Source organism: Phyllobates terribilis, unplaced genomic scaffold (genome assembly GCF_046119375.1).
Source record: "Phyllobates terribilis strain yellow unplaced genomic scaffold, ASM4611937v1 Scaffold_1__5_contigs__length_1240528914, whole genome shotgun sequence".
NCBI classification, from domain to species: Eukaryota; Metazoa; Chordata; class Amphibia; order Anura; family Dendrobatidae; genus Phyllobates; species Phyllobates terribilis.
Window position 1 is genome coordinate 157,882,978 of NW_027362761.1, and position 26,895 is coordinate 157,909,872.

The following is a 26,895-nucleotide window of genomic DNA, read 5'->3' on the forward strand; positions in this document are numbered from 1 at the left end:
GTGTTTGCAAGGGTTTCCTCCAAGTACTCATTTCCTTTCCAAGCTCCAAAGATACAGTTAGGTCCATATATATTTGGACAGAGACAACATTTTTCTAATTTTGGTTCTAGACATTACCACAATGAATTTTAAACAAAACAATTCAGATGCAGTTGAAGTTTAGACTTTCAGCTTTCATTTGAGGGTATCCACATTAAAATTGGATGAAGGGTTTAGGAGTTTCAGCTCCTTAACATGTGCCACCCTGTTTTTAAAGGGACCAAAAGTAATTGGACAATTGACTTCAAGGCTATTTCATGGACAGGTGTGGGCAATCCTTTCGTTATATCATTCTTAATTAAGCAGATAAAAGGCCTGGAGTTGATTTGAGGTGTGGTGCTTGCATTTGGAAGGTTTTGCTGTGAAGTAAACATGCGGTCAAAGGAGCTCTCCATGCTGGTGAAACAAGCCATCCTTAAGCTGCAAAAACAGAAAAAACCCATCCAAGAAATTGCTACAATATTAGGAGTGGCAAAATCTACAGTTTGGTATATCCTGAGAAAGAAAGAAAGCACTGGTGAACTCATCAATGCAAAAAGACCTGGGCGCCCACGGAAGACAACAGTGGTGGATGATCGCAGAATAATCTCCATGGTGAAGAGAAACCCCTTCACAACAGCCAACCAAGTGAACAACACTCTCCAGGAGGTAGGCGTATCAATATCCAAATCTACCATAAAGAGAAGACTGCATGAAAGTAAATACATAGGGTTCACTGCACGGTGCAAGCCACTCATAAGCATCAAGAATAAAAAGCCTAGACTGGACTTTGCTAAAAAACATCTAAAAAAGCCAGCACAGTTCTGGAAGAACATTCTTTGGACAGATGAAACCAAGATCAACCTCTACCAGAATGATGGAAAGAGAAAAGTATGGTGAAGGCGTGGTACAGCTCATGATCCAAAGCATACCACATCATCTGTAAAACACAGCGGAGGCAGTGTGATGGCTTGGGCATGCATGGCTGCCAGTGGCACTGGGTCACTAGTGTTTATTGATGATGTGACACAGGACAGAAGCAGCCGAATGAATTCTGATGTATTCAGAGCCATACTGTGTGCTCAGATCCAGCCAAATGCAGCCAAACTGGTCGTCGTTTCATACTACAGATGGACAATGACCCAAAACATAAAGCTAAAGCAACCCAGGAGTTTATTAAAGCAAAGAAGTGGAATATTCTTGAATGGCCAAGTCAGTCACCTGATCTCAACCCAATTGAGCATGCATTTCACTTGTTAAAGACTAAACTTCAGACAGAAAGGCCCACAAACAAACAGCAACTGAAAACCACCGCAGTGAAGGCCTGGCAGAACATCAAAAAGGAGGAAACACAGCGTCTGGTGATGTCCATGAGTTCAAGACTTCAGGCAGTCATTGCCAACAAAGGGTTTTCAACCAAGTACTAGAAATGAACATTTTATTTACAATTATTTGATCTGTCCAATTACTTTTGGTCCCTTTAAAAACAGGGTGGCACATGTTAAGGAGATGAAACTCCTAAACCCTTCATCCAATTTTAATGTGGAAACCCTCAAATGAAAGCTGAAAGTCTGAACTTCAACTGCATCTGAATTGTTTTGTTTAAAATTCATTGTGGTAATGTCTAGAATCAAAATTAGAAAAATGTTGTCTCTGTCCAAATATATATGGACCTAACTGTATATTGATAGGAAATTTAGATTGTGAGCCCCAATGGGGACAGTGCCACTAATGTTTGTAAATGCCTGTAAAGCGATGTAGAATTAATGGCGCTATATGAGTAAAATAAATGTAAAAAAAAAAAATTCTGGGAGTTGTTTCACTCCTTTTTTAGACCAGACCGTGCTCCTGCAGAACAGAGTACAAGTCTGACACGTAGTGAACGACTGGAGAAGATGGTGCAGGAGTATCTCAAGCTCAATAACAATGATATTGGGGGGAGTTTGGACCCTTTTGAATCTTGGCCTAGAAAAATTGAAGAGTGCTCTGAGCTCGCCTGTCCTGCCTTAGAAATTTTGTCATAGGCAGCAGCCAGCGTTCTCTCAGAACATGTATTCAGTGCTGCTGGTGTCTTCATAAGTGCATCTGGCTGTCCCCTGAAAGTGTAGACCACCTAACTTTCATCAAGATGAAAAAGTCATGGATCTCCAATGACTTTTGCACCCCAGTCGCAGACCAGGAAGACTAGGCGATGGTGTACTTTTTAGTGTGCTGAATTGATCTCGCTTAATTGCAGTCTGTGACACCTTTGTCGTGTCTTCTGTGCATGTTGTTGCTAGTGCTGCTGATGTTACCAAAAATTTTTTTGAAATGTGGAGACTCCAACTGATGGGTTGCCTGTAGTGGAAGGGGTGCCATTGTATAATTTCTACTATGATGAAATTGATAATGTCTGTAAAGTGCTGAGAAATTATTGGCGCTATATAAGTGAGTAAAATAAATAAATAGAAACTGATGCCCCTTTAGTGGTATCTGCCCATAATTATTGGAAATGTTTGATGTACAAGTTGGGTCTCCTTCATGTGTGTTGCCTGAATTTGGCAGAGCTCTCAAAGCACCAGGCCCACAGTTCTCATTCATCCACCAGTTACTGATCAAAGTTTAAGCTAGAAATGCTGCTCTAAGCCCTGTCAAATGCTGAAATGTTGCATGGTTTCAGGACCACGATATTAGCACAACCAATTTAGATTCTGAAATGTGGACTCCTGGCTGTAGCACAATACTAGCACAACATAATTAAAAGTTGAAATGTGGCCTAGTTTCTGTAGCATGGTAGTAACAGAAAAAATTAGATTTTTTACTGTGGAGTCCTGGATATAGCAGAATCTCAGCACAAAACTATTACAAGCTCAGATGTGGTCTAGTTTCTGTAGCAAAGTAATAACAGAACAAATTTAGATTTTATCATGTCAACCCATGTATGAAACAGAATAACGGCTCCAAAGAAAGAATTAAAAGCTGAAATGTGGCATGGTTTCTGTGGTACGGTAGTAACACAACAAATTAACATTTTATAGTGTGGCCTGCTGTATCACGTTAGTAACAGAAGAAATTAAAATTTTTACTTTGAACGAAGCCTGTATAAAGTAAAATATATGCACAAAAAAATTTTCAAGATCAGATGTGGCCTGCTGTATCACGTTAATAACAGAAAAAAATAGATTTTTTTTACTGTGGACGAGCTCTGCATACAGTAGAATATATGTGCCCAAAAAATTCAAGCTGAGATGTGACCTGCTGTATGTATCACTGTAGTAACAGAAAATTGATTTTTTACTGTTATAGCCTTAGGTAGAGCTGAATCTCAGCGCAAAAGAATTACAAGGTTAGATGTGGCTTACTTAATGTAGCACGGTAGGAACAGAAAAATAAGAATATCAAAGGTGTACTCGTGCATGGAGCACAATATAAGCAGTGCACAACAGAGTTCTATGTGGAAATGTGCCCTGCTGTCACTGTCTGGACCTCACTAATAGCAAAAACGATTGATCTGCTGGAAGGTCGATTTCACAGCCACACAAGATCCTAACTATCTAAACTATCTGACTTAGAAGCAACCGCCTAGATAACTATATAAAATCTCTCAGTATCCAAGAGCAGCATCAGGAGCATCTTCTCTGCGCTGTTATACCTACAAAATGGTGCTAAAACAATATGTCCACTCTTTATATGGAGAGGGACTTGTAATTTCAGCAGCCAATGGCACAAGCCCTTGTGTCTGGACATTGTGGATGGTTCCTGTGCCATGATTGGCTTGTCGGAACATGCACATATTAAGTTAAGAAGAAAAGAAATTCGATTAACAGCACGCCACTACTCTCTCCACCCCCCTCCCTTCATCAACCACTACTATCCTAGCCAAAGTGATAAAAATACTGTAGTGGAAACACAATCATTTCCCACACCACACTTTTACCAAATTTTGCCGATTTTAAGTAAAAACGCTTGGGTGTCCGATCACGAATCTGAATGTGCAGCGTTCATGCTAAATTTTAAATTGGCAAACGTTTTCCGAACATGTTCGCTCATCTCTAGTCACTAACACTGATGTCCATTGCTCTACTTCTAGAAAAAAGAAAGAAGAAAAAGTCCCATGGCACAGATTCTGATCAGCAATACTGATCAGAGCACTGTGACAGCGGGAAGCGCACAAGTTAGTTTTGCAAAAAAAAAAAGTGCAAAAAATTGAGCATAGATGCTCAGCGCAGAATGCAATTGGGGGGCGGATGTGGAACGAGTGCACGTAAAAAGCACCAAAAAAATAATTGCTTAAAAAATGCAATTGGGGAGTGGTGTTAGGAGGGAGCTGTAACAGGGATCAGGAAATGCTGCTGCTGTGATTGCAGATCAAGCACACACCGCAGACTGCACAGCACAGAAGATTGAACACTCTGGATCGCAGGAGGATTGCAGCCACTGGCCGCCAATTATCTCTCACAGATACACAGAGGGGCTATACAACTGCTCTGCAAGCCAGATCTGAGGGAAAAATAGCATGCAGAACGGCGATCTTCATTTTACATTTACCTTTTTGGCACCAATTGCTCAGTAAATATTCATCAGCCAATCGGCGCCAAAAGGGTTTATAACAGAGGTTACGGGGCGATCACCCCATCCATTTTCACTGCTATGATTGGTGCTGTCAGACAGATTTTTTTTTCAAACTTTATTACTAACGCGGGGACCGGTACAGTGCTGGTATGGTCTGCTTCAGAAACAGCAGCCATGTTTACCCAGTCACCACGCAATTCAGTGCATTGACTGGAACTTGCAGCACTGTACATGCGCATGTCATGAAAAGGTTACTGCATTTTTTTTTTTCAGTTTAAGAATATGGTTAACAAGAGCTGCTGTACATGTACAGTGACTTGGCACTATTATTGTATACAGCAGGCTAAGGAGCTGAGCCCTCTCCATGAAAGCGCATGTGACAGCTTGGTTACCTAATCTAGTAGTTGACTACCCCTTTAATCCATATAGCACTATGAAGAAATGTACTAGCAAACAATAACTTCTATTATGATGCAGGGTGTGCTGACGTTCCTTATATAGTCAGTTCAGTGTACTTCCAAGTGACATTTTTGCAATATCTTAGAACATTCTAAATGGAGAATAACCATTTAATTTAGGAAGAAACCAAATTTCTACATTCATTTGTGAATTTAAACCAAACCTGAATAAAATTGAAAGACGTTCTCATGCTGTTGACCTGGTTTGCATAGTAGCACTTCATTTCCACTATTTCCACTTTTAACGCAGAGATATAGTTCCGGCTTAGCCTTACATCGAAATGCGTAGCTCTGATCTCCCATGGATTCTTGAATGAAACTACAATCTCCTAAATTATCATTGGTCTGCAATAAGAAAAAGTATACATTTTGTTATTCATTACGTGACTGTGATAGCTGTATATATAGATAGGTAGATAGATATAGACAAATAGTACTTCACTTCAGTTTCAAGAGTGCCAACACTTTCTACCTTGACAGCATACAGTATACATTATGTTTAATGGATGTTTTTGGTTGTCCATTAAGATTTAAAAAGAGAAAACACAGTAGTTTATCAATAAATGGCTTCACCCAACCAATAACTATGAGTGGAGAAAAAGTTTTTTTGTTATCATTCATATTCTCTGAAACAAGGCCAAGAAAGGAAAAATTCTGCCGGGGTATGTAAACTTTTGAGCACAACTGTATATACAGTGTGTATGGATTGTGACAGAGTCACTGGTGATATACAGTCGAAAGCAGAAGTTTACATACACTATATAAAAAGACACATATGCATGTTTTTCTCAATATCTGACATGAAATCAGAAAAAAACTTTTCCGTTTTAGGTCAATTCGGATTACCATAATTTTTAATATTTGCCAAATGCCAGAACAATGAGAGCAAGAATGTTTTAAGGCATTTTTATTATTTACTGCAAAGTCAAAAGTTTACATACATATCCTTCCACAAGCTTCTCACATTAGTTGGTCAGAATTTGGGCCGATTCCTCCTGACAAAACTGGTGTAACTGATCCATGTTTTTTGGTCACCTTGCTCGCACCTGCATTTTCAGCTATGCCCAAAAATTTTCAATAGGATTGAGATCAGGGCTTTGTGATGGCCACGCCAAAACATTGACTTTGTTATCCTTAAGCCACTTTGTTACCATTTTGGCAGTATGCTTCTGGTCATTGTCTATTTGAAAGACCCATTTCTGCCCAAGCTTTAACTTCCAGGCGGATGTCTTGAGATATTGCTTCATTATTGCCACATAATCTTCTTCTTTTCTCAAGATTCCATCTATTTTGTGAAGTGCACCAGTCCCTCCTGCAGCAAAACAACCCCACAACATGATGCTGTCACCCCCGTGTTTCAGAGTTGGGATGGTGTTCTTAGGCTTCCAAACTTCTCACTTTTTCCTCCAAATGTAACGATGGTCATTAGGTCCAAAAAGCTCAATTTTAGTTTCATCAGACAACAGGACATGTCTCCAAAAATTCCGTTTGTTTGTTCATGTGTGCACTTGCAAACATTAAGCTGGCTTTTTTATGTTTCTGGAGATGTTTCACTGCAGCTACTAGCCTCGTGAACTGAACTTAGAAGTTTCTTCAGCATGTTAGGTGCTGAAGAAGTTAATGAACCATTTTGGGATGAGTTCTTTGTGAGTAGGTGTGAGATAGATGGGAAGCCTACTCACCATATCTCCACATCACGGGTGTGGCTGGAGAAGGTGAATCTCCAGCAGTGAGTTTTTTTCTGTTGTTGTGAGTCTGGAGAGGCATGTCTCCAGACTGTGGAACTTCAGCTCAGGAGGAGCTGAAGTGTGCTGCAACTTGTATGGACGAATCCCACACACATATGGACTGTGCTATCATTTGTCTTTTGTTTTACCATTATGGCAGCAAGGCTGAGTTTATTTTGCTGAACCTGCAGTGCTTTATGCCGTTATAATAAACCTGCAGACGAACACCGTTCCTGAGTCTACTTCTGAAAGGAGCTGAGTGAGTCGTCTTGCCACAGTTGGTAGAGAATGCAGGTGACGCGCCCCCTGGGCCATGGGGTACTCAGCAGCCGGGCCTCTGGTTGATGGGGGATATCACGGTGGCTGGCCCGGTCCGTGACCCAGGGCGGTCAGTGAAAAAGGGGGATAGATATGGGGGATTTGGACAGTTTGTGTCGACACCTGTGGAATGCGGCGAAGGGGTGCCGCCGCTGCGGAGCAGTCCTCTGGAGCTGGTGTTACGGCAGCAGGGATGGTGTGGCTCTCCACAGGTAGAGCTAGCTCCAGGGCAGCGTGGGGTGTGTAATGGATGGTGGTGCAGGGGAGAGACGGCAGGACGGTCCCGGAGGAAAGACGGACACTCACACGGGGGTAAGCTTCAGTACCTTTACTGGTGATGCTGCAGGCACGGTCCAGGGTACTCCAGGTGAAGGGCGCACTTTTGGACTCTCCCCAGTGAGCGGGTATAGGGCCTCCTGATCCGTTGCTTTCTTCTCTAAGCTTCTGACCTGCCTGGAGCTAGGCCTAGCTTGGTTACTGTCTCTCTTAGCACCTGCTGACCTGGTGGTAGGGCCTTCTCTTTGGAGATCACTCTCCCTGGATGCTGGGACCTCTGTGACTCCTAGCCCTGGTACTGTAGCCAGCATTTGGTGAACCTGGGACCTGTAGTCCTCCAGGGGTTCCGGTGGTTCCTACTGAGTATAAATGTCCCTGTAGGCGCGGACCCGGTGTCCGGTATATATATCGGGGTGAGCCTGGTATGCTCCTCTGCCCCCTCGCTACTTCTTCCCTCTCCTCTCGCCTTCGGCCCACTCAAGGCCCTCACTAGGCTTCCACACGTGCTATAGGCCTTGGCTCGCTTAAGCACTGCAGCCAGCTCGCTGCCTCTTCACTGCTCTCCAAGCATCAGCACGCTTTCTGTCTCTGAACACTAAACTGAACTACCTGCCTCCACTCTCCCTTTATATATCCCTATCAGGGCTCCCTCTGCTGGTCTGAGGTGGTAGGGTGGAGGTGTGTGAATGTGTGAGGGCCTCATGTGGAGAAGTCCATCCATGCACCCTTCTGGGTTCTGTGGCACCAATGAGCAGCAGGGCGCCACACAGGCAAGATTCCAGGAACACGTGTGCCTGCCATAGAGATCGACGGATGTCCTAGGTAAAGTTCACCAGCCAGAGATCTCCCGCAGCATGGAGGTGCTCCTCAAGCACCTGCTCCAAAGCCAACAACAGCAGTACCTGAGGAGTCAGCAGCACATGCAGCTGCAGCACCAGGAGCTGTTACAGCAGCAACGAGAGCAGCAGCAGCAGAGCCAGCAGGTACAGCAGGAGACAAACTCCTGATGCAGCAAATTCAACAGCAGCAACAGCAGATGGAAATCCTAGCAGGGGAGATCCATCCCTCCCCCCCAACTCCAGGTGAGATCTCATACGTCCGGAATACGGTAAGGCAAGCTATGCAAAAGATGACCCCAGGTGGTGATGTTGAGGCATTTCTGCCTGTGTTCGAAAGGGTAGAGGAAAAACTGCCACCGGAGCAGTGGAGGAGGTGCTGGCCCCCTATTTAACAGGTGAACCCCAAAAAGCCTACTATCACCTGGCCCTACAGGGTGCACAGGAGTACGCCAAATTAAAGACAGAGATATTGGCACCCTCAGGAGTGACTATGTCTGTCAGAGCACAAAGGGTTCACTACTGGGCGTATGCTGGCGACAAACCTCCTCACTCGCAGATGTTTGACTTGCTACATCTAGTGCAGAAGTGGCTGCAGCCAGAGTCTTCCACTCCTGCCCAGATGGTTGAGCGTGTGGTGATCGACAGGTTCATCCATTCCCTTCCCAGGGTGGTGCAGACCTGGGTTGCCCAGGGTGACCCTTGGAATGCGGACCTCGTGGGCCTAGTAGAGAGGTTCCAAGTGATGGAAAAAAAACCTTGGAAAACTGGACAGTCACTTTCTCATACTGGAGTACCCAAACGGGGGTCGTCCAAGTCCTGCTGGAGGCCCTGCAAAGACTGTGGTCTGTTGGTGTTGTCATAATCCTGGACAAACAGCTACCCGGTGCCATACATCCCCTGAACCAATTGACTGCAGCCTAGGCCGGGGTTCCTATTACGACTATCCGGCCTGTAGCATGGACAGTCAACCTGTTGAGGGGGCCGCAGGCGTGTGCCATGTCCATTAATGGTGTGACCCTAATCAATGCCACTCTTCCCCACCAGCTGATCCCTGCCAAAACTGTGGGCATTCACTGCATACTTGGGGATGCCAAGGACAACCCTGTAGCCAGAGTGACAGTGGGAACAGACTGTGGTGCCCAGTCCCATGAGGTCGGGGTGGTCAAGGACCTTATACATCCCGTTATGTTGGGGCGCAATTTTTCTTTGTTTTGGCACTTGTGGGGGAAGGTAACCGGACTGAGTCGCATGGACAAAAGCCAGGTCCCTAGAGAAGAACCCCCGTCGAAATCCCAAGTGGATGAGTTCTTATTGTGTGACCTTGCCGGCGAAGAGGACGAGACTGTGGACCGTGGAGGCCGACATCCCTGAGTTAGAGGTGTCCGGAGAGAACTTTGGGTCTGCTCAAGTTTAGGACTTGACCTTAAAGGGGGCCTGGGATAATGTAATGTTACTGTTTGTAATGGGGTTGCTCAAGAGCCGAGGTGTCACGCCAGGTATAAGTGCAACACAGGGGGAAAAGGGAAAGGGAGCCCAGACACTAGAGAAAGGGTGAAGTGGAGACCTCCTAGTCTGGTCTAGCATCACCCTGTCTCAACTAACATCCATATGTAGCCTCCTCAGCTATCGCCGATCACGTGCCTCACCCTACTTTCCCTGGCATAAGGCTACAGTTAGGGATGGAAGGAGATGAGCACTAGTGCACATAGCCTCAAGCTCCAGAGAGGATGAGGTACAGCTCCTGCTAAGCTTCACAAGTAGAAATTAATATAACCGGTGACGCCCTCTCAGACTCCCCAGGTATATATACACCCAGGCCAGAGAGCAAATTAGCAAGAGAGAGGTAATCGCTCGGTCCTAAAGACAGCCGCCTATCTAAGCAGCTGTCTGCAATGCCAAACGTGGAGATCTCCTGCAACCCACCGCAGGGTGACTGTCTGTCACCTCTGACACACCCGTGACAGTACCCCCCCCTCTAAGAGTGGCCTGCGGACACTCAGCACCGGGTTTCTCAGGAAAATAGGTGTGGAATGAGCGAACCAATCTGGGAGCGTTCACCTCTGATGCTGAAACCCACATCCTCTCCTCTGGACCATAGCCTTTCCAGTGCACCAAGTACTGTAGAGAGCGACATTGGAGACGAGAATCTACAATCCTCGAAATCTGGAACTCCAGATTACTATCAACCATTAATGGGGGCGGTGGTAGAGGTAAGGGCTCAAGAGGTTCCACATACCTTTTGAGTAAGGACCTGTGGAACACATTGTGGACCTTAAGGGCCTGAGGAAGTTCAAGATGAAATGCTGCTGGGTTAATGACGGCGGTTATTTTATATGAACCAATAAACCTAGGTCCCAGCTTCCAAGAAGGAACTTTCAATGTTATATTCCTGGTAGACAACCACACAAAGTCATTCACATTCAGGTCCGAACCTGGCAAGCGTTTTCTGTCAGCCATACGCTTATACCTGTCTCCCATGGTCTTTAAATTACAAACCGTTCCTCCTCAGGAACTCCTGAAGCTCCTCCCCCACTGAAGGTACCAAACTGTGGATGATAACCGTATGCACCAAAGAACGGTGACCTGCCAGTGCATCCTTGACGATGATTCTGCCAAAAGGTAAGTAGGATGCCTAATCCTCCTGATTTTCGGAGACGAAACACCTGAGGTATGTCTCCAAGTTCTGAATGACACACTCGGTCTGACCATTCGACAGAGGGTGGAAGGCAGAGGAAAAGGACAGTTGCACCCCCAGTCGAGAACAGAATGCCTTCCAGAACTTTGAAACAAACTGGGTCCCCCGATCAGACACCACATCGGAGAGAACCCCGTGAAGCTTCACAATCTCATTTATGAACACCTGAGCAAGTGTCTTGGCATTGGGAAGTGCAGGTAATGCAATGAAGTGAACCATTTTACTGAACTTATCTACTACCACAAAAACCACCTTTTTGCCTGCAGAAACAGTTAGGTCAGTAATAAAATCCAAGTATGTCCATGGCCTACTAGGGATAGGTAGCGGAAGAAGAGTACCAGACGGACGGGTATGCAAAACCTTAGAAAGCGCGCAAATACTGCAATCAGCTACACGTTCAATTACATCCCGATGCAACCCCGGCCACCAAAAACGACGAGAGAGGAGGTCCGTGGTTGCCTTACCCCCTGGATGCCCAGCAAGCACAGAGTTATGATGTTCCTTGGTTACTTTGCGGCGTAGATCAGATGGTACAAATAACTTTCCTGAAGGGCAGGAGGCAGGAGCGTCCACCTGAGCCTCAAACACCTCACCCTCCAGTTCAGGATAAATAGCCGAAATGACTACCCCTTTCTGTAATATCGGGGCAGGGTTCTCATGGTCACCACCATCAGGGAAGCTCCGGGACAAAGCATCAGCCTTGACATTTTTGACCCCTGGAAGAAAAGTGACAACAAAATTGAACCTAGTAAAAAATAGGGACCATGTGGCTTGCCTAGGGTTGAGACGTTTAGCTGACTGGAGATATGACAGGTTTTTATGGTCAGTAATAACAGTAATAGGATGTCAGTGATCAGTGTCGCCATTCCTCGAACGTCAATGTGATCGCCAAAAGTTCCCTATTACCCACGTCATAATTTCTCTCAGCCGAAGACAATTTTTTTTAGAAAAGAAGGCGCATGGACGCCATTTTCCAGGGGACGAACCCTGAGACAACACAGCCCCAACCCCAGTATCAACTTCCACAATAAAGGGTTGAGAAACATCGGGTTGACTGAGTATAGGGGGCAAAATGATTATTTAAGCAAGAAAAAGCCTGGAGGGAAGCATCCGACCAGTTGGCAAAATCAGACCCCTTCTTAGTCATGTCAGTAAGGGGTTTCACAATAAGAGTAATTTTGGATGAATTTCCTGTAAAAATTAGTAAAGCCCAGAAAACTTTGTAGGGCCTTCAGGTTCTCGGGACGTTCCCAGTCAAGGACTGCACGGATCTTCTCCGGATCCATCCGAAAACCTTAAGATGACAACAAGTACCCCAAAAACTGCACCTCCTTAACAACGAAAACACATTTTTCCAGTTTGGCATAAAGTTTTATATCCCTTATTATCAGGAGCTCCTGCTTAACATGCCCCCGATGAGTCTCAAAATCAGGTGAATCAAGCAAAATTTCGTCTAGATAGACCACCACAAACCTCCCCACCAAATGATGGAAAATATAATTTATGAAATGCTGAAATACCGCAGGTGCATTGGTCAAACCAAAAGGCATAATCAGACTCTCGAAATGTCCTTCCGGGGTATTGAACGCTGTCTTCCATTCGTCCCCTTCTCTGATTCTAACCAGATTGAAGGCTCCCCTTAAATCCAACTTGGAGAATACCTTAGCTCCCACAACCTGGCGGAACAAATCAGGAAGAGGGTATGGATCACGGATGGTAATTTGATTTAATTCCAGGAAATCTAAACAGGGACGTAGACCTCCATCTTTTTTCTTCACAAAGAAGAACCCTGCCACCATGGGCGAAGATAAGGGTCTGATGTGTCCCTTCTCCAGACTTTCCGCAATGAAATCCTTCATTGCTTGTCTCTCAGGTCCAGAAAGATTATACAGTGTTGACTTCAGTAGTTTAGCTCCGGGGGTCAGGTTAATAGGACAGTCATAAGCATGATGAGGAGGCAAATCCTGACACCCCTTCTCAGAAAAAACGTCCTCAAAAACAGAAAAGCAGGTAATGTTTCCGTAGAGACATCAGCAATGGAAACATCCAGACAGTTCTCATGGCAGTAATCTCCCCATTCAATAATCTCCCCGGCTTCACAATCCACCAACGGATTATGTTTAACAAGCCAAGGGATACCCAAAACAATCGGAGTAGGAAGACTGTCCAAAACATAGCAAGGGATTATTTCACAATGAACTGATCCCACCCTCAGGTTTACATTATGTACAATCTGAGTAAATGCTTTCTGTGCAAGTGGCGCCGAGTCAATGGCAAAGATGGGAATAGGCACAGCTAAAGCACAGCAAGCAAGACCATGAGTTTTCACAGACTCAGCATCAACCATGCTGACCCTGGCTCCACTGTCAATAAACAGACATTTTTTCGGTTTTCCTCTCTAGCACCACCTCTGCTGTCAGGACAAAGCGGGAACTGCAGTTTGGCCACAAACGTTTCCCTTTTTTATCCAACTCCAGACTACCGAGAGTTAATAGAGTCTCCTTTTGTTTAAGAATTGAAGGACAGGTCCCAACAAAGTGTCCCTTTTTCCCACAAAGAAAACATACGCCTTTTTTCTTGTGAATCTCTGGGGAGATGTCTGATGTAGAGACACCCCCTAAGTGCATGGGTTCTTCCACCTCCCCCAGTACTGGTTCACCCCCAGACCGCTCTCCTGGCAAAGGTACACAACTCCGACCAGAAGGCCCCCGAGAAGGTGGTCGCCCCCGTCTATCCCGAAGGCGCCAATCCAGACGTATGGTCAAAGACATGGCAGACTCCAAGGACTGAGAGGTTTCATATACAGCCAAAGCATCTTTCAACCTTTCAGTAAGCCCCTCACAAAATTGACTTCTAAGGGCTGAGTCATTCCATTTGGAATCCGTTGCCCATCTATGGAATTCCGAACTGTACGTTTCCACTGACCGAATCCCCTGCTGAAGGCGACGTAGACTAGACTCAGCCAAGGCGACTCAGTCAGAGTCATCATAGATGAGGGCCAGAGCTCCTAAAAACCCCTCCACAGATTGGAGACAAGCCGAGTTCTGCGGTAACGAAAACGCCCATGACTGGGATCACCCTGCAATAGAGAGATCACAATACCAATCCGTTGCTCCTCATTATTGGAGGAGTAGGTACGAAGTTTGAAATACAATTTGCATGCCTCCATACAAAAAACCTGTCCCTACCTCCTGAAAACCTGTCCTGGAGGGCAACCTTGGGTTCAGTCTGGACAGGCCTACCTGCAGAGACCCCTACATTGGCGGCCTGTAAACGCTGATGCTGCTACTGAACCTCACAGTGGAGGTCATTCACCTCCAGAGACAGACAGCGGAACTGCTCTGCGAGCTCTGCAACTGATCCCATACCAATCGAAAAAGATAAAAAAAAGGTGCACACCCAAAAACACACAAAGAAAAAATAAAAATAAAATGTCAGTAATTTTTTTTTTTCCTAAACGTGCTCGGCAGGTTATAATGTCACGCCAGGTGTAAGTGCAACACAGAGGGAAAAGGGAGAGGGAGCCCAGACACTAGGGAAAGGTGGAGCCCTCCTAGTCTGGTCTAGCGTCACCCTGTCTCAACTAACGTCCCTATATAGCCTCTTCAGATATCGCCAATCACGTGCCTCACCCTTCTTTCCAAGGCATAAGGCTATGGCTAGGGATGGAAGGAGATGAGCACTAGTCAAACTCCACTAAGCCTCTAAAGACAACAAGGGTAGACAAAACAGGGGAAAATGGCTTAGCTTTAGATGAACTCCAAATGTGCACATGGCCTCAAGCTCCAGAGAGGATGAGGTACAGCTTCTGCTAAGCTTCACAAGTAGAAATGAATATAACCAGCGACGCCCTCTCAGACACACCAGGTATATATACACCCAGGCCAGAGAGCAAATTAGCAAGAGAGGTAGACGCTCAGTCCTAAAGTCAGCCTCCTATCTAACCAGCTGTCTGCAATGCCAAAACGTGAAGATTTCCTGCAACCCACTGCAGGGCGACTGTCTGTCACCTCTGACACACCCAAGACACCAGGTACCCACACTTTGCAGTTCAGGGGGAATTATTGTACCGGGTGACCAAACTAAGAGGTGAATAGATAGTGGAAAAGCTATTAGTTCCAGGGCCATACCGACAGAGGGTATTAGATATGGCCCATTCACATGTTCTGGGGGGACACCTGGGGGTTGAGAAAACTCAGGAGAAATAATGAGGAAGTTCGATTGGCCAGGATGTTATAGGGAGATCCTAGACCAGTGGTTCTCAACTCCAGTCCCCAAGACCCACCAACAGATCATGTTTTCAGGATTTCCTTAGTATTGCACAGGTAATAATTCCATCACCTGTGCAAAACTAAGATAATCCTGAAAACCTGATCTGTTGGTGGGTCTTGAGAACCACTGTCCTAGACTATTGTAGGTCCTGGCCCACCTGCTAGATAACCGCGCCCTCCTCCCACTTCCATAGTCCCTTGGTCCCACTACCTGTGATAGAAGGTCCCTTTGAGAGGATTGTCATGGACCTTGTGGGTCCCTTAGTTCAATCGGTCCGGGGCCACCAATACATCCTGGTGGTAATGGACTATGTGACCTGGTACCCCAAAGCGGTACCCCTAAGGAACTCATCGAGTAAGAGTATAGCCCGGGATCTGGTCTATATTTTTGCCAGGACAGGTCTACCTAAGGAAATTTTGACAGACCAGGGAACCCACTTCATGAGCAAAGTGATGAAGGACCTATGGATTGCCCAGTTTACCATCCACAGACAGACGGCCTAGTGGAACGCTTTAACAAGACCTTAAAGGCGATGCTAAGGAAGGTCGTTGAGAAGGATGGGAGAGACTGGGACTACCTGCTTCCATTTCTGCTCTTCTCAGAGAAGTTCCTCAAGCCTCCACTGGCTTCTCTCCATTCAAGCTCCCTTATGCTCGGCATCCAAGAGGACTCCTAGACATCCCCAAGGAAACCTGGGAGGCAGAGGTCACGCCCCACTGGGGCATCAGTGAACATGTTGCCCAGTGGCAGGAGAGAATGGCGAAAGTGATGCCCATCGTGAAGGAACATCCTCTCCAGGCGCAGAAAGCCCAGGCGAGGGTGTCTAACCGGTCAGCGAGGCTGATACAGTTCCAGCCTGGGGATCACGTTCTGGTACTTATTCCCACCGTCGAGAGCAAGTTCCTGGCCAAGTGGCAAGGCTCGTATTAGGTGGTGGAGAAACTCAGCAAAGTGAACTACAAAGTCCACCAGCCTAGCTGAAGAAAGCCGCACCAAGTGTACAATGTGAACTTGCTCAATCCATGGCAAGATTGGGAAACGTTGGGGGCTCCTTGTTTGGGAGCCAGTCCCAAAGCCAAAGTGGACGACGTTATGATAGCAGAGACTCTATCGCTGGCCCAAAAGCAACAGTGTAGAGAGCTGCTGCAACAGAACCATGACCTTCTCTGAGTTGCCGGGGCGTACGCAGGTGATCGAGCATGACATGCTGACGGAAGCGCATGTTTGGGTAAATCTTAAGCCCTATAGGATTCCTGAAACCAGCCGTGAGGTGATCTCAGCCAAGGTGAAGAGGATGCTGGATCTCGATGTGATAGATGAATCAGAGAGGGGATGGTCGAGTCCCATCGTTCTTGTGCCAAAGCCCGATGGGGAGTGGAGGTTTTGCAATGACTATCGCCGGCTGAATGAGGTATCCAAGTGTGACGCATACCTGATGCCCCATGTCGATGAACTCATCGAGAGGCTTGGACTTGTGAAGTATATTACCATCCTCGACCTGACGAAAGTCTACTGGCAGACCCCATGTCCAAGAGGCCAAGAAGAAGACGGCTTTCTCAACACCTGATGGGTGTTTCAATACACCAAAATGCCTTTCAGACTGCAGGAGGCCCCAGCCACCTTCCAGAGGGCTGTTGATTGGATCCTTGGCCCACATAAGAAGTATGCTGCAGCCTACCTTGATGACATTGTTGTTTTTAGCCAAGACTGGGTTCATAGAATCATAGAATCATAGATTAGATTAGATTAGTCATCTACCAAAGGTACAGGCGAGTCAGGATGCTCCAAGGAAGGCGGGATTTACTATAAATCTGAAAAAATGTGCCACTGGAAAGGAGGAGGCCAAGTACTTAGGCTATGTCATCGGGAAAGGTGAAATTAAGCCACAAGTCAATAAAGCCGAGGCAATCCAGAACTGGCCGCCACCGCTCTCCAAGAAGAAGGTGAGAGCGTATCTTGGAATCGTGAGATATTAGCGGTGGTTTGTCCCAAATTTTGCCGTGATGGCCGCTCCACTTACCAACCTTCTCAAAGGTACCAAATCAACAATGGCGAAATGGACGGTTGAAACTGAGACGGCATTCCAACAGCTGAAGCTGGCACTGTGTAAGCAGCCGGTCCTGGATGCATCAGACTTTAATAAAGAATTCGTGGTCCAGACAGATGCTTCAGAAGTTGGCTTAAGAGCCGTGCTCTCCCAAGAGATAAATGGTGAAGAGCATCCCATCCTGTATCTAAGCCGGAAGCTCTCTTCCTGCTAGAAAAATTACGCTATAGTAAAGAAAGAGTGCTTAGCCATAAAATGGGCCGTAGATATGCTAAGATATTACCTACTAGGCCGGAAGTTTAAACTTGTGTCAGACCATGCCCCTTTTTGATGGTTGAGGTAAAAGAAGGGTAAGAATGCCCAGGTGACTAAGTGGTTATTAGGTCTCCAGGACTTTAATTTTGACGTGGAGCATAGACCCGGGAAGTTACATGGTAACACTTATGCCCTCTCCAGAATTCCCTGTCTGGTGTCTGAAGTTGCCCAAACCCCCAACTTTGGGCAGAGGGGGAATATGTGACAGAGTCACAGAGTCACTGGTGATATATGTGAGGGGAATATGTTTCACTGCGGCTACTAGCCTCCGTGAACTGAACCTAGAAGTTTCTTCAGCATGTTAGGTACTGAAGAGGTTAATTAGCCATTTTGGGAGGGGTTGTGACTAGGTTGAGATGGGTGGGATGCCTACTTACCATATCTTCACCTCAAGGGTGTGGCTGGGGAAGGTAAATCTCCAGCAGTGAGGTTTTTCTTCTGTTGTGAGTCTGGAGAGGCATGTCTCCAGACTGTAAAACTTCAGCTCAGGAAGAGCTGAAGTGTTCTGCAACTTGTGTGGGCGAATCCCACACACATATGGACTGTGCTATCGTTTGTCTTTTGTTTCGCCGTTATGCCAGCAAGGCTGAGTTTATTTTGCTGAACCTGCAGTGCTTTGTGCCATTATAATAAACCTGCAGACGAACACTGTTCCTAAGTCTACTTCTGAAAGCAGCTGAGTGAGTCGTCTTGCCACAGTATATTATATACTGAGCACGGTGGCTCAGTGCTTAGCTCTGCAGCCTTGCAGCGCTGGGGTCCTGGGTTCAAATCACACCAAGGACAACATCTGCAAGGAGTTTGTATGTTCTCCCTGTGTTTGTGTGGGTTTCCTCCAGTTTCCTCCCACACTCCAAAGACATACTGATAGGGAATCTAGATTGTGAGCCCCAATGGGGACAATGATAATGTCTGTAAAGCGCTGCAGAATATGTTAGTGCTATATAAAAATAAAGATTATTATTATTACATAGACACACACACACAGTATATACTGTATACTGCAGGGATTTAGCTTTTTGGCAGTCAGCAGCGCTCACACACTGGCAGAGACCTCTTATGGCACGCAGGAAGGTTTATTAAAGTTCCTAACACTTTCAGCTTAAGGCTGGAGTCACACTATTGTATAATACGGCCTAGTGCTATACGATCGCATAGCACTTGGACCAGTGTTATTCTGCGTAAACCCACGGGGCTGGGCACCTTCTGCCAACCAACAGTGAGCCCTGTCTTGCCAATGCTTGATTAAGTTGATATAACACACATGATAGGGCTTCCGTTTTCCTGGTTGGTAAACTTTATGGTTGCCCTCAACAACCGTTTCCACCACTTCATAGGGTCCTTGCCACTTGGCACCAATACTCACACCCGATTCCCAGGTTTAAAGTGAACCTGTCACCAAGAAAATGCAATCTGCGGGCACCATGTTATAGAGAAGGATGAGGTGAGAAGAATGATATGTGATTTTGTGAGAAAAGATTCAGTATAACCTGTGATTTATTAATTTATACCTCTGCTCTTTATGGGATTTCCGGTCCAGTGGGCGGTCCTATCAGTGACTGACAGTTATTTCTGTATGCACACTTATACAAAGATAGCTGTCAGTTATTGATAGTCCTGCCCACTGGACTAAAAATGCCAGAAAGAGCAGAGGATTAAATGATGAAAACACAGCTTATACCTAGTCTTTTCTCACAACACTATACATCAATCTGCTGAGCTCCTCCTGCTTTATAACATGATGCCTGCAGATTATACTGCATTTCCATGGTGACAGGAGTCAACCGATGATACCCCCTGGATCGTACCTGTAGCACCCTGAGGATTCGGCTGCTACAGGGGTATTGCACCTCAACCCAGAGGTGTGATATTCCACTCCCGGGTAAGGAAGGAGTGTGGAACTGAGCTCAGATAGATTGCATGCACTACATACATCCCATTCCAGAGGAGCAGGCCGACGGCACTCCCACTTAGAAATGTGCAGGTGCGACCGAGCCTGTTCCTGGCTGGAGTGGGAGGGGGGAGGAACATCCCATGTAGTGTAGGGGCAGATAGGGGGAGCAGTCTGGGTAGTGGTAGGAGCTCATTGGGTGCTGGTCACCTGAGCTCACACATAGAGGGATATATAAGGAGGGCACCAACTAGGATCAGGGTCAGACGCAGAGAGTAAGTCAGATGCAGAGGACAAGCCTGCAGAAAGAAACAACAGCCCTGGAGAGAGAGTGGAGTAAAGAAGGAGACCCAGAGGGGGACAAAGAAGGGACCCAAGAACCCAAATAAGAACACCGGGTGAGGAGTCAGCAGAAGGGTACCGGAACCCAAGCTGGTGGGGGTAAAGACATTCCCCAGCCAGAGACCGGAGACCGTGGGCAGGGTCTGTCACGGTCACCCACTACATTCACCCTGAAGGCACACCACATGGAGGGTCAGGGAACCTGAGGCCAAAGGTTGCCCAACAGAAGGCCCGAGGGAGCTGGATTTAGGTGAATCACTGGTGGGGACGGCTGAAGGAAGGACAGAGGGAGAGCTCAGGGCCACGCTCCGGACTTGTTTGGGGGTTGGCCGGATCCAGGACCTGGTGGACGCAGCACGGCTCGGGAGGTCACTTGGAGCTAGAGTGACCAGGAACATCTGCAGTAAGTAAAGACCCTTAACTGCACTACCCGAGTCTGTCATCATTACCGGCTGCACCGCACCACCACAACCCCCATCCTCTGCGCCTGTCCCCTCTGAGGCTATACCCCTCCCGTTGGGGGTTATCCCACCAAGCTGCGCATCCACCATCAGCCTCAGCGGACCCTGCTGCAGCGGCGGCCACAGTGACCGCATCACAACGGGTGGCGTAGTCGACACAACGAACTTTAATAACATCAGTAAAGACTGCCACATAACCCTGAGCTTGACGCCCTGGGCACGGGACCGGGTCACAGCCGCTCGGAGACTACAACCCCCCCCCCATCTGATCCGGTGCCGGGTATTCCCCTCAAAACGGAATATGTCCCAGGGGGCGCGTCAACTTTGGCGTAGTCGGCAGGATTACGTGCCCGCAACACCCGGGTACTGCGTGCCTGAAGAAAAGTGCAAGTTTACCTCAGAAAGAAGTCTCCCGCCGGTTCCGGAGGGTCCACGCCATCGGACTCCATCACCAGTCGTTTCCCGCCGATTGTCCGCCATTTCCAGCTTGTTCCCGCCATCTGCAGAGTTTCCCGCCACTGGGCGACGCTTCCCGCCAAAACCGCAGATTTCCCGCCTTGGAAGAGCAGCGGACGCCATTATGGGCGTACCAAAGGAGGGCAAGAGGCCACCTCCCATCGTGGGCCAGGACAGAAAATGGCGCCAAAAGTGGAAACCGCCCCCACCAACAGAGACTGTGATGCTGGAGGTGTCTGTCAGCATGAAAGAACTACCCCTGGAGCTGACAGTCACCGAGTTGCCCCGGGACCGCCCTCGAAGTGGGAGGAGACGAAAAAAAAGAGCAAAGATGGGTGTCGCTTGGAGCAGTCTAGAACGAGCGCACCCGGAGGCAAGGTGTCCAGAGCGAGAGCACCCGGAGTCGAGGAGAGAAAGAGTAGACCCGGGAATGGAGCGGCAGCAGAGCAGCACCGGCCCGCTGGCCAGGAGCCTGCAAAAGGAAAAAGGAGGAGAGCAGAGCAGCACCGGCCCGCTGGCCAGGAGCCTGCCGGAAGCAGAGCAGAGCAGCACCGACCCGATGGTCAGGAGCCTGCTAGAGTCAACAACCCCGCTAGGCTTAGCGGAGATCCTGGCGCAGCTTCCCCGAGATCGGGAGTGCGCGCGGAGTGCCCTGGAGGGCCTCGCGGGAAGGATGGCCCGAGTGCAGAGGGAGCTCCTGGCGGAGTGGGGCCGGGAGATGGCCCAGCAAGCTGGAATCCGTCCACGGAACCCGCTCCCTTGGAAGAAGACACCGACTACCTCTGCGGATGACGCGGGAGGACCCAAGGCCGGAGACGGCGCAGAAGAGGGAGCGAGACGTATGGCAGCAGGTAAGGGGGACGCCTATACCCCATACCGGAAGACCACCCACCTGCCCCAGCTCCCCGTCGCAGAGCCCGAAAGTCCCCCTGCCGTACCCGAGACCGCCATGACACCGCCACCGACTAGGCCCCGACCGGAAGCCGCCGTCGCGACCCCAGTGACGTCACGCGTCGTGACCCGGAGCGTGGCGCAGGAAGAAGAGCCTCCGGCCTGGTCACAGGGCCTAGCGTTTCCGGGCGCCGCATCCAAAGCAGAGCCATCTACCTCCGCGGAGCCTCCGGCCTGGTCGCAAGGCCAGGTAACCCAGGGCGCCGCCGTCCTAACGGTGCCCTTCACCTTCCAGGTGCCCCAGGCCTGGCCGCAAGGCCTGGGCAACCCGGGCGCCATCACCACCGCGCCCGCGCCCGTAATACCAAGGGTGCCACACCTGGGGGAGGACCTCTTCGGCCAGCTCACATGGCCGGACGGGCGGCCCTTCATCTGGCCCGAAGGGTACCCTGAGCTAGAGCGGCAGCAAAGACTAGGGCCCTTGTGTGAGCCCCTGATCCCGGCTCCAAAGCCCGTGACTCGGGTCTCGCCTCCACTCGAGGAAGCCCAGTTCGTGTGGGACCCCACGGGAGAAGATTTGATGGGGTTCACCGGAGAGACTCGGGCAGCTGCAGCAGAGCGTACCGAGTGTTGCCGTCAACAGCTGGCAGAGTTCAAGAGAGAGCGGGAGGAGAGGCGGGCCAGAGAGCAATGGGCCCGGACCCGCAGCGCGGAGCAAAAGAGCCGGACCAGAAGGGACCCCCGTGCAGCAGATCGTCCCCGTACCATCGGGACGGTAATAAAGTTTAATGCGCAGCATGGATGGGGCTTCATAAAGGACCAGAACACCATGGGTGACGTCTTCGTTACCCGACGGGATGTCGAGTCTCACCTGCCAGAGGGTCACAAAGGCCGTGACCTCTACGTCGGTGACGAGGTAACGTTCACCCGGCACAAGTGTGCCAAGGGACCTTACGCCCTCCACGTGCATCGCCTGACAGAGGAGGAGTTGCGGTGTAGGGAGGAAGAGCCAGAAGACCCGGACGGGTTCAAGGCTAGGAGGTACTACGATTAAGAACAGTAGTAAAGAAAAACTGTATATAGTTACCCGTCGGGGTACACAAGAAACCGTGGCTGCTTTAACGTTTAGTCCCCGTTGGGACCAGTGAACAGTTTAACCCGTGTGTCCCTTACCCAAACCAGGCTGAGGACTGTGAGCAGCCATCCCTTTCCCTTACCTGGCCGGGGACTGAGAACGGCCAAAACTTCCCTGTAAATAGTTGCGCTTCCTAAGGCGCCCCCTACTGGTTTTATAAGGAACTGCTTTTCAAAAGACTGTCGCACTTTACCTGGTCACGAGTTGCACGGTGACCAGAGGAGGAAGAAAGAAAGAGACGACGAGAATGTTATGATGATGTTTATATGAAAAAGTTTATATATATATAATATTTTATATGTTTTATATGTTTATAAAAATTTGTATGTTTGGTGTTTTTGTCTTTGCAGCCCGAGGGCGTGCTGTGATTTACCAGGGGGGAATGTAGCACCCTGAGGATTCGGCTGCTACAGGGGTATTGCACCTCAACCCAGAGGTGTGATATTCCACTCCCGGGTAAGGAAGGAGTGTGGAACTGAGCTCAGATAGATTGCATGCACTACATACATCCCATTCCAGAGGAGCAGGCCGACGGCACTCCCACTTAGAAATGTGCAGGTGCGACCGAGCCTGTTCCTGGCTGGAGTGGGAGGGGGGAGGAACATCCCATGTAGTGTAGGGGCAGATAGGGGGAGCAGTCTGGGTAGTGGTAGGAGCTCATTGGGTGCTGGTCACCTGAGCTCACACATAGAGGGATATATAAGGAGGGCACCAACTAGGATCAGGGTCAGACGCAGAGAGTAAGTCAGATGCAGAGGACAAGCCTGCAGAAAGAAACAACAGCCCTGGAGAGAGAGTGGAGTAAAGAAGGAGACCCAGAGGGGGACAAAGAAGGGACCCAAGAACCCAAATAAGAACACCGGGTGAGGAGTCAGCAGAAGGGTACCGGAACCCAAGCTGGTGGGGGTAAAGACATTCCCCAGCCAGAGACCGGAGACCGTGGGCAGGGTCTGTCACGGTCACCCACTACATTCACCCTGAAGGCACACCACATGGAGGGTCAGGGAACCTGAGGCCAAAGGTTGCCCAACAGAAGGCCCGAGGGAGCTGGATTTAGGTGAATCACTGGTGGGGACGGCTGAAGGAAGGACAGAGGGAGAGCTCAGGGCCACGCTCCGGACTTGTTTGGGGGTTGGCCGGATCCAGGACCTGGTGGACGCAGCACGGCTCGGGAGGTCACTTGGAGCTAGAGTGACCAGGAACATCTGCAGTAAGTAAAGACCCTTAACTGCACTACCCGAGTCTGTCATCATTACCGGCTGCACCGCACCACCACAACCCCCATCCTCTGCGCCTGTCCCCTCTGAGGCTATACCCCTCCCGTTGGGGGTTATCCCACCAAGCTGCGCATCCACCATCAGCCTCAGCGGACCCTGCTGCAGCGGCGGCCACAGTGACCGCATCACAACGGGTGGCGTAGTCGACACAACGAACTTTAATAACATCAGTAAAGACTGCCACATAACCCTGAGCTTGACGCCCTGGGCACGGGACCTGGTCACAGCCGCTCGGAGACTACAACCCCCCCCCCATCTGATCCGGTGCCGGGTATTCCCCTCAAAACGGAATATGTCCCAGGGGGCGCGTCATACCCCTTGTACCTTGAGGAGGCGCTCTTTTATTTGGTCTGTCACCTTGATATGAGGTTTTTATTGCTGTAACCTGGTTGTCAGCTGAGATACCAGATGGTACAGTGGTACAGCTTTCCCCCACAAATCCCTAAACAGAGGAAAATCAAGACCGAGAATGATAGGATGCAACAAGTTTTTAACTACTCTCACTTTTTGGGTCAAGGAACCACAGTCTGTGTCAATGTTGATGTGGCGCCCCTGAGGGTTCAGTCGCCACAGAGATACTGCACCTCACCCAGAGGTGTGGCATCTCCTTCTCTCAGGTAAGGATGGAGTACTGCCCGGGACCCCAACACCTGCACTCAACACTACACTACCCCAGGCCGGCTGGAAGGGCATTATGCACTTCTTTTGCTGCCCCGTCCCTGGCTGGAGTGGGGGGAACCAAAAGTGAGGGGGAACCATGTAGTGGGTGTGGGTGGAGGACGCAGACCAGGGGAGCACTGTCAGGAGTAGTATAAGAAGGGAAGCCATCATGTGTAGGAGGGGATTCAGTGAGAGAGAAAAGGAGATGAGCAGAGTCTCTTCAGGAGCTCTGCTCCAGAGTGGGGCCTAGTAAGAGAGGCCCAAGAGTGAGAGGGGAGCTGAGGAGAAAGGCTCCAGTAACAGAAGGGATCCCAGGGGGTACGGTGAGTGCAGGATGGCACCCGTACGCCCAAATCTGCCAAGCGTCAGAGAGATCAGGCCGCAAGAAGGGAACCGGTCCCTGGACTAGCCGAGTTACTTTAAGTCTCAGCTAGAAAACCGGAGGCTTCTGCACTTTCAAGGTGCAGTTGCCACATTCGCACCTAAGCCGCCGAAAAGGGCACCAAGCCAGGTCCGGGAACTTCAAGTTGCCCAGAGGGATCTCAAGGTACCTGATCGGGACTTTGTGAGGCGGGGCGCAGGGCAGGAGGGAGATACCCAGTGCGGGAAGTAGTCTAAGAAAGGAACATACAGAGAGGGGTCCCGTTAAGTACTCTTGAGATACTTGAGGGAGTGCTGAAACCCTGCCTGGTAAACGCAGCGCGACGTGGGAGACTGTCAGCTATCTAGTGCTACCTGAGGAACCTGAATAACTGTGAGTAAACTCGGATGACTGCACCCCAATGTTTCTGTCAGTTATTTCTACCATGCTATTGCTCATGCACTACAACGCCCAGCATCACCATCTGCACCTACACTGCCCTGGAGCTGTGCTCTGCCTGTGGAGAGCCGCACCAACCCTGCTGCCCTAACATCAGCTCCAGAGGTCTGCAGCAGCGCTGGTACACATTACCAGGAACCACAGGTGGCGTCACGAGACAAAACTAATATTCATCCCATCGAGTGACAAGCCCCTTTTAAAGAGTGACCCCAGGGTACGGGCCCGGGAGCCAACTGCCGTGACATCCCAAGAAGGTAAAGGCCCGGGTACCGAGTCCCCCATATCCCCCTGGACGAGTCATTGACCCAGGCCACAGGAAAGTTCTTAGTATCTCCATGAATACATCTGTCACCCACCACCTTCCCAGGGACTTCTACATGTGGAAGTGTGGCCCTTAGTCACCAAACTCCATGAGTCCAAAAGTGCTGTCACTTGGACACCATTCCCAGTCACCCGGCATACCTGAAGTCCCTTGCCAGGATGAGGAACAGTGCTGCAGGCGGGGTAGGCAAAGTAGAAGTAGAGTCGGCCTATGCAGCAGTCAATCGGCTCCAAGATCAAGTGACAATTGGCTGATATATAACCCAGGGCACAACACCTCCAACTTACAGAAAATGTTATGAGATGTACCCTTTGAACTCAACTTTGACCTGTCCTGGGACATTGGGTGACCCTCAGAGGTGATCTTGGACCCCTTCATTTGGAATCCCTAAAAGGTGAACTCGGACTCTGTTCACAGCTCAGTGAGTTCTACACAGCCAAGTATCCACCAAATTTACTAGGTAATCTGCATTCTGGGAATCTCCTTGGGCAATGATTAAGGTAGCGAGTGTATAAACCTGTCCACTACCACTCTTTCCACCATTTGGGCCGAACAGTAGGTGTAACAGGTAAAACATCTGGGACCAGGGAGGGTTGTCCCTTTGGTAGCACCAGATGTGCACCCATTGCGCCCTGACAGACTGAGTTATGCCCAAATGTGCCAGAATCTCTGTCTTCAGCTTACACTCATTTTTGGCATCCTGCAGGGCAAGGTCATAGTTTGCTTTCCTCAGTCAGGTATGGAGCTAGAACCCTAGCCCATTGCGCTGGGGGGCAGTTTCTCCCTGTCTGCTCTCTCTCAAAGACAGTCTGGAAAGCCTCAATGTCGTCCTCCACAGTCAATTTCTGCAAGGCCTCCCGTACTGTTCACCTAAAAAAAAAAATATAATATTGTAAGATGGCCACTGGACACATCATTGATGGGGGTAATTGGATGTTTCGCCCCCAGCAGTTCGCCCCCGGGTACATTTCACCCCCGCACATTTTGTCCCCAGCATTTGGCCCCAAGGGTGTTTTGCCCCCGCACATTTCACCCCCGCACATATCGCCCCAGTCCGGGGACGAAACGTGCGGGGGCGAATCTTCCTGGGGGCAAAATGATAGGGGCGAAATGTACCTGGGGGT

General features: G+C 49.0%; 1 protein-coding gene across 4 annotated transcripts in view; it reads right to left on the reverse strand.

Moving 5' to 3' along the window:
* The window catches only part of LOC141166076 (uncharacterized), a 372,610-nt gene that overhangs the window by 132,687 nt on the left and 213,028 nt on the right, over window positions 1-26,895 (reverse strand). For all 4 annotated transcript variants that reach the window (XM_073652396.1, XM_073652378.1, XM_073652387.1 and 1 more), the window contains one exon: window positions 5,192-5,372. In XM_073652396.1, the coding sequence (XP_073508497.1) occupies window positions 5,192-5,372 (181 nt within the window). The remainder of the gene's footprint in view (window positions 1-5,191; window positions 5,373-26,895) is intronic.